At 38.9% G+C, this 8,128-nt stretch overlaps 2 protein-coding genes across 2 annotated transcripts; one reads left to right on the top strand and one right to left on the bottom strand.

Moving 5' to 3' along the window:
* Window positions 1-3,066: 3,066 nt before the first annotated feature.
* Window positions 3,067-5,126, bottom strand: hint1 (histidine triad nucleotide binding protein 1). The gene is made up of 3 exons (XM_026190053.1): window positions 4,954-5,126; window positions 3,510-3,614; window positions 3,067-3,355 (listed from the first exon to the last, which is right to left on the bottom strand). Exons 1-3 carry the CDS (start codon window positions 5,062-5,064, stop codon window positions 3,191-3,193), a joined length of 381 nt encoding a protein of 126 aa, XP_026045838.1. The 5' UTR covers window positions 5,065-5,126; the 3' UTR covers window positions 3,067-3,190.
* Window positions 5,127-5,761: 635 nt separating this feature from the next.
* lyrm7 (LYR motif containing 7) lies at window positions 5,762-7,808 on the top strand. The gene is made up of 5 exons (XM_026190054.1): window positions 5,762-5,900; window positions 6,029-6,101; window positions 7,197-7,267; window positions 7,354-7,435; window positions 7,611-7,808. The coding sequence occupies exons 1-5, from the start codon at window positions 5,883-5,885 to the stop codon at window positions 7,679-7,681; spliced, it is 315 nt and encodes a 104-aa protein (XP_026045839.1). The 5' UTR covers window positions 5,762-5,882; the 3' UTR covers window positions 7,682-7,808.
* Window positions 7,809-8,128: the final 320 nt, after the last annotated feature.

Raw genomic sequence — 8,128 nt, forward strand, 5'->3', positions numbered from 1 at the left:
CAAAATAAACAAGTTGTCCTAATTTAGTCATTTTTAGCTAAGCTTTATTCAGTTTTTTTGAGGCAACGAGTTTCCTCAATTTTTTTGAGTTCTGGGAACGAATTCGATTTTACAGTGAAGCAGCCATCGGGAGATGGGCATACTGTGGCGACACAGGGATAGATGCAGTCATCAACAATGTTCAGGCAGGCTGTGATGTCAAGAAAATATCCCCCACATCATTACACCAATACAAGGCACATTCTTATGTTTACTCCAAATTCTGATCCTACCATCCCAATGTCTCACCACAAATTGAGATTCATCTGACCGGGCCACATTTTTCCAGTCTTTTGTTGAGCCCGTGAGAACTGTCTTTGTAGTTCCTGTCCTGCACTAACCGCACCTAGTTCAGTTGTTTGCATGTGCATCTAGAGATGCTCTTCTCCAAATCCACAACCTTGGTTAAAATGAGAAACTACTTGACTTAATATTGTTTTCCTATCAGCTTGAAGCAATCAGGCATTTCTCCACTGACTTCTGACATAAAAAAAAAAGGGATTTTCACCCAGAGAACTCCCACTGCTGGATATTGTTTTTGGATCATTCTCTGTAAACCTTAGAGATGGTTGTGGTTATGTGGGGAAAATCCCAGTAGATCAGCAGTTTTTTGAAATACTCAGAAAAGCCCATGTGGCACCAAATTCCATCTTCGAAGTCACTTAAATCACCTTTATTCCCCATTCTGATTCACACCTTGATCGTGTGAGTGTATATAAACAAGTCCCTTTTTAACATAAACCTGGCTTATCCCAGACTCTTAACCACAAAGAAAAGGAAATGCATCTCCAGTAACAACTGAGAAACATCCCATGACTGTTGGAAGGTGAGCCTAGGAAGCCTGGAACTCAAAAAGTGATGTGACAAAAAACAGTAAAGAAAAAACAGGTTGTTATTTAAAGGATTAAACTCTAACTTGCTTTTATCCTCACTGTATTTACATTTGGAGCTTATGCTCATGTTTCAGCCGTTTTAGTAACCCGTCTCAAATTGTCCCACTTTTACTTTTTGGGGTTTAGTTAACCTGCACAGAAGTAACGTGAGCACTACTGATTAATGAGGAACCTGTTGTTATTCCTCCTTAAAAAAGGAACTCCTTTACAGTCAGTTGAACTATCATTTTTACTGAGTAGAATTGCCATTAATAGTGCGTCAACTGAAAATGCAAATGATACAACTACTCGCTTTGTGATGCCTGAACAGTTAGACATTTGCATGTTCAGCTGTTGTAATCTACAAGAACTATATTCAAACTACAATACATCAGTTTTTTTTACATGGTACCTGGCATCCAATTCTTTTTAATTGATGTAGGAGGTTTATACAATTTATCCCACTAATAAATTCAGAATTCTCACATCTCTTCTCAGACTTGTCAGGTTTGTGGCTGGGGGCCTGAATAAGTGCAGTGCTGAGGTCATTTGGATGGGTACCTCTTATATTTTGGCTAAAAGTTGTTCTCTTATTAATGGATTCCCAAGCCTCTTACCCCTAATATTAATCTTACAACCAAGTTCCAAACACTAACCATAACACTAAATTATTTTCTTAACCTTGAAACCAGTGAGGGCACGCTTTATTTTGGCCCAAAGATATAATCACTCTATTGATCTAAAACTCAGACTGGTTCTAATATTTTTATTTTTCCCTTGGTTTTCTTGTGACAGATGACTTTACTCATGTTGTCTAGGAAAGTGGTTTATAAGAAAGCTGAAACCCACACTCTAACCGTCCCACAGTCCCATTTTGAGCAGGAACGATCCCTCATCCTTTCAGCTGCACTCCTTTCAACCACGAGAGCTACGGTTGTGGTCAGGTTTGCATACAGTCATCATGGGCGTCCTCATTTTAATGATTTCTTTGAATTGTTTTTTGTTTTTCCCAGGGTGGAGCGATTGTACAGCATACATCTTTAATGACTTTAAAGAACAAGAATTGGATGCACGAGTTTGAACTTATTTTGGATTTTCTCTAATCCACACAGGGTCAAAAGTATACACAGAAGCTCAAATACACTCCCGCTAATTTGTGGACAAATGTCCCTTAGCAACTTGAACCTTGGCTAGGTGCTTTTGGCAGCAATTAATAAGCTTCTGGCATAATTCCAGCCAGATATTTGACCACTCTTGGGTAAATTTGGTGATTTCCTGACACAGACTGGGTTTATAAGTGTAGACTTCAGAAGGCCATTTCAGAAGTGTAATGTTAGCCCATAAAATCCATTTTAAAAAACAGTTTGGGATCATTCTCCTGTTGGAAAACCTGTGTCCAAGTTTCAACCTTCTACCTGTTGATTTAAGGTGAAGACCTAACCATGATGCTACCATCACCAAGCTTGACTGGTACACTACTCTTAAGTTTAAAAGGCTCACCTTTACACCTCCAAACACACCTTTTGCCATTGTGGCCACATTTCTTAATCTTTGTCTCATCTGACTATAAAACATTTCTCCAGAAGGTATTTGGCTTGTCCATGTGGGCAGCTGCGTATTTCAGTTGAGCTTGAAGGTGTCAATTTTGAGGCAGGGGCTTTTTACTTGATCAGCATCCTCTCAAGACAGTAGTACTGGTGTTCCAGTAATTTCCAGTTTATGGAAGACCTGGATCCAATCTAATGAGTGCTGTAAAACAATTCCTTTAATGCTGGCAAAGACAAACTACTAGTTGTAATCAGTCATGATCACTTTGGAGTCTTAGCATTAACAAGTTAAAGGACAGTGCAGAACCTTCAGCACCACTTTAGGATTATGTATGTATAGATTTGAGCCTGTCAGTACAGTTTTGACTCTGTGTAGATTAGAGAAAATCAGGTATGCTGTACAATCATTCAATCCCTGGAAAAAGAACAATGCAAAGGAATCATTAAGTTATCATGACTATATGCAGACTTCTGACCGCAACTGCTCGTCTTTCAGTTAAAGGCTTGTAAATGACATTACTGCTAACCCCACTGAAGAACACGATCAAGCTTTCTATTAAAAAAAAAAAAAAATGTCCGGTTTAAGAATAAAGACAAGCCAGCACGAGTGGTGTTGTGATGTGCCTTTTAATTCCACAGATATATTTTGGCTTGATCAGATTTAACAGCACTGGTAATCAGACAACAGATGTGAATATGCATGGCTGGATGGTGGGTGCTGGAAGCTGAGCGTTAGCCAGGAGGCCACCCCATACTGCGCCCACCGAGAACGTGGATGTGGATGTGGTACACCGACTGGCCTCCGTCCGGCCCATCGTTGATGATAATCCTGTAGCCTTTGGAAAGGCCGGCATCTTGAGCACACTTCTTTGCAACAATCAGCATGTGGCCCAACAACTAAGAGACACACAGAAAGAATGACTTGCATTAAAGTATTAAAAAGGCAAATAGTTCCCCCTAGTGATCACTGATAGAAATATGCCAGGGAAATGATAGTGTGAGATTGTTTATAGTTTATTTCACAAGCAAAAGTCATTACAATGATACTTACCGCAGCATCGTCATCCTCGGCTTGAGAGAGCTGAACAATTGGCTTTTTTGGGACGACTAGGATGTGAGTGGGAGCCTGAGGTGAGACATCAGGGAAGGCTACACACTGAGAGCCAAAGCAAGAAATTAGAAAACAGAATTAGACTGTGCACAATCAAAATTGGAAATAACTGAAAGTTAGCTGAAAACAAAAAATAAAAATATAATTAAAAAATGATAATAACTCAGGTCTTAATAGTACTTAGTTTTACGTGTTTATGCACACCCCAGTATTTGGAGTTAAACACATTAAGGCTGCTTGCTTATCTCAAAGTCATAGTCATGAATATTTGGTCAATACTGAAAATTTTAAACACACATTTTGGAAAAACAGATTTATTAAACTTAAAAAAAAAACAGGAATAAAATTGTCTTTTTTAGGCTAATTTCCATCAACTCTAATTGTAATTTCAGCTCTAAATGAGATGATCATGAGTCACACTCATTTTCTTCCCCACAGCAGATAACCTGCCTCCACCCTATTCCAAGCATCCTCCTCTGTCACACCAACCCTCTGCATGTTCTTCTTTATTAAATCTAATTTCTGTACCTCCTCATCACTCCCAATGAAGAATCTCATCTGCACCTCTAGCTCTACTTCCTGCCTTTTTGTCAGTGCTACTGTCTACGAACACTACATCACAGCAGGCCTCACTGTCATCTTGTAAACCTTCCCTTTCAATCTTGCTGCTATCTTTCTGTCACAAATATCTGAAACACATCAAAGAAAGCAGAATGGGGCACAACAACAAATGTCGACTTCGACAAAATTGCAACTAAAATTCAACTAGTGGCACAGCCCAAGCCTTAATGTGACACAATGTTTACATGTTTTTGTTGCATTTAAGGCGTACAAAAATGTGGAATCTGTAAACATGACAGATATAAATTATCTGGAGTCATCAACTATAGCTCATTACACTGGGAATACAAAGCAGTTCCAAAACTTAGAAATAAAAATAAATATTGCTTTTTTTTAACGCTTTGATTCCCCATTTCACTAATGTCTGCTGCAAATCACTTGATGTTGCTTTATTGTAGGAACCTCACCTTTTAATTTTCCTTGTCTTGCTCTAGCCTACAGCGGCTACATGTTTAACGAGTCCGCAAACAAACAGCACTGGAGTGAACCTTATCACTTCTTGGTGCAAAGCCAACTATCTGTAACTTCAGACGCTGTGTTGCAGCAAATATGGCTATTTTATAAACTTGCAGATTCTTCTGATGTATTACATGATTTCTGCAAGCTCTGCTGCAGCATTTTTAAATGCAAGTAGGCACAAAAACAGCGTTTCTGCAACGCTGAGTTAGCATTAGCTGAACGCCTCCTGCAGGCAGTTGCGGAGCCACGATGAGAAACATTCAGACTTTAAACGTCCTCGTGAATCAAAGTGATGAACGCATACCTGATCGTCTTCATAGATTAGGTTGGCAGGAATCTCTTTGCGTACAATTTTTCCAAATATCGTATCTCCGCCCGGCTTGGCGGTCTGCGCTTTCGCTGTTTCATCAGCCATGTTGACGCAGATGAGCCACGGCTCCCCCACGCAGCTTCCAGTGTCACTAAAATCAGAGCCGATCTATGATAAGAGCCACTCCAATTCCTGTTAATGCCACTGTACAGGCTGCAGTTCAGACAGAGGGGCAGCAGAGGGCGCACGTCCCTCAGTGGATAAGCGTGGACGAAGCTAAATGGTGAAAGTAATTATTTACACCTACTTCCTGATTTAAAAACTTACTAAGTTATTTATTTTTCGCAAACACGGTTTCGATTATACACCCGACTTTAAATAAAACGAGACTCGTGTCCTTTATTCTTTAGTACAATGAAAAACATCGTTGTGCTAGTGAAATGTTAATAAATGCTAGCTTTTACGAGTGCACAAATCCATAGACGTTAGAGGAGCAGTTACACCACACCAAAAAACAATACAAAACGTGTGTATAATAAGAAACGTTAGAAGTTTTCTCTAGCTGCTAGCTTCACTCCCCTATTCAAGACGGCAGTAGCCATAAAAGTGACTCATGGTGCCGTCCAGAAAGTTCTTTTTACTCCAACAGAAACCTGTAAAATATCCAAGAAATGGATTATATGCACCACAACATTTACACTTTTGTGTCCGAAGGGAGCTCTCAGCACAAAACACAGCTCACCAGTGCCCCCCATAAAATGGGAAATCTAGAGAGAGGCCGTTCTCAATCGAATTAGTAGCTCAGTGAAACTACTCTGAGCCCTCATTGGCTACAATCACAGCTTCATTTCCAGCGTCGGCTCTGATTGGGCTCTGACATATGTGACGTCTCTCTACATCGGAAGTGAACACAAGAAGGCAACATGGGCACTCGTTTGAAGGTTAGTATGGGATATTATCGTCTTTTTAAATACCTTTATTGCAACATTGCTTGCATGTTACTTGAAATTGCAGGTGACTGGTAGCATCATTCACAGCTGTTATAAAAGCTGCCTGTTTGTGAATACAGGTTCTGGGCGTTTTTAAAACGCTACACAGGACCAGGATGGCTGTGTTCAAAGATGATGACCGAGCACTGACAGGTGAGTCTGTGAGCAGTATCTTGGACTGATAATTGATGCTTATCAAACAGGAGATGAGTGAACACATGCTCAGCATTCATCAAATGGGTCATTCCTAATGTTCGGTGTCATATGAGCCCCATGAGCGTGTCTTATATTATTAACCCCTCTCTACCATTAAATTGTTTTTATATATATATATATATACCTAAAATTATTTATTTTTTCAGCTGGACAAACAGCCTAAAATGCCATGTCCCCAGACGTCTTTGTGCAAGTTCAATTACCAGTTTAAGTTATAAAAGTCAAAAGTACAATTTGCAGGGTGGCTGCAATCACAGCAAAGAAAGATGTCGCCTTAGGGCTTTTCACATAAATCCATGACTTTCCATTGAAACCAGCGTTCCACTCTGTTCAGATTGTATACATCCTCATCATTGAAAGAGTGTCCAATGGCCTATAGGTGTAAATAGACCTCACAGTCTGTTTCGATACTCATGACCCATAAGAGAAAACCCTTAGTGATCCCTTAGGCAGCATTTGTCCTTCTTCCCTCCTGGATAGCCTGGAGCTTTCTTTAGGTGTTTTCCCAACTTTGACATATGTCCAGCTGGGATAACCACATTTACAGGGCTTTTTTAAATGTGATGTTCTTCTGCTTGTGTGGCCGCTGTATCTGAGGGAATGAGTGACAAAACAATTCTCCTGAAAACGTTATGTCCAGATCAACTTTTTGGGATTTCCTTACCTGAATGATTGAGGATGAATCAAGACTCTCTCATAAGCATTTTTTCCATGTTTTATTATGGTTCACCAACATGTTAAAGCATAAAACGTCCACCCTGTTATTCTTATTTACAGTGTAAACTGATATTTAATGTAATTTTGCATTGTATGGTTGATAAACATGTGAAAATCATCTGGATTACATCAGTAATGAGGGCCGTGTGTAATAGCAGCATGTACACAGAGTAATAGAAAGGTTGCATTGGAGAGATTTATTTTCATCTAATGAGTGTAAATGAAACCTTTTTTCTGAGCCTTTTGCTGTGAAGTCAAATTAGAACTGCAGAATTGCTCAGGTGACTCGAAATATGTTTGTTTTCTTCTACAAAGCTGCACGATTAAAGATCAATGAGGAGTTTCGGAAAAACAAAAATGAAACGTCAGAAGAAAACATCCAGAAGGTACTGTGAAGCATTTTGATATTTGAAAATAAAATTGACTTTATTTAACTTCTACTTTTACTTTTTTTTTTTATATATATATATAGCTGATTAAAATGGGCTCAGACGTTGACATCGTCCTTCGACAGAGTGTGGTGCAAATGGAACACGTAGCAGAAGATAAGCTGTGTATGACATGATTTGTCTTTTCTTTTCTTTTTTTCTTTTTATTAAGGAAGTAGCATGTGCATGCAAAGATTACTCATACATCAGGTATCATAATGTATATACTTGCTAATGATTTTTTTTCCTCTAATGATACGATTGTGTTTTTTGTTTTTTGTTTTTTTCTCCTCACTCTCAGTGCTTCGGCCCAGAAATGACCTTCTGCTAGAAAACGTCCCCTATTGTGACAAACCAAGGGAAAAGTCGTGACAAACCATTTGATAACTTCATGATCACCAGGAAAGAGACTCATTTGTTGCCTTTTCATCTTCAGTTTGGCTTTATAGAAGGAACATTAAACATTAAAAAAATAATAAAATATAAGATCATCTCAACACTTTTGATTCTGCAAGGATCTACTTCGTTCTGTTTCAAGGAATCTGTGCTGGGAAAACTGGATCGTGTCATTTCGTGTACAGCATGTTATGAAATGGAACTGAAACATTATCTGCTGGCTTCTTCATATGATTGAATCAAACAAGGGGAAAATATTAATTTGCTGGTACTGTAACAAATGTAAACTGTTATCTGATTAACTACAAGTATTTCCAGAGTGTCCCAGACTTAATTTGCTGTTACAACCACAGACAACAAGAATCAGCTCTGCTTTAAAGCCACAAAAAGAATTATCTTTGAAAACCTTTGTAAAAACCTCTG

The sequence above is a fragment of the Astatotilapia calliptera genome, chromosome 13 (genome assembly GCF_900246225.1).
Source record: "Astatotilapia calliptera chromosome 13, fAstCal1.2, whole genome shotgun sequence".
Lineage (NCBI taxonomy): Eukaryota > Metazoa > Chordata > Actinopteri > Cichliformes > Cichlidae > Astatotilapia > Astatotilapia calliptera.

Coding starts and splice junctions, on each gene's coding strand:
- hint1 (XM_026190053.1), bottom strand. CDS start 5,064: ATGGCTGATGAAACAGCGAAAGCGCAGACCGCCAAGCCGGGCGGAGAT. Junction 3,615..4,953: donor TAATCTATGAAGACGATCAG/GTATGCGTTCAT, acceptor TTTGGCTCTCAG/TGTGTAGCCTTCCCTGATGT. Junction 3,356..3,509: donor CCGAGGATGACGATGCTGCG/GTAAGTATCATT, acceptor TGTGTCTCTTAG/TTGTTGGGCCACATGCTGAT.
- lyrm7 (XM_026190054.1), top strand. Junction 6,102..7,196: donor TGATGACCGAGCACTGACAG/GTGAGTCTGTGA, acceptor TCTTCTACAAAG/CTGCACGATTAAAGATCAAT. Junction 7,436..7,610: donor CGTAGCAGAAGATAAGCTGT/GTATGACATGAT, acceptor CCTCACTCTCAG/TGCTTCGGCCCAGAAATGAC.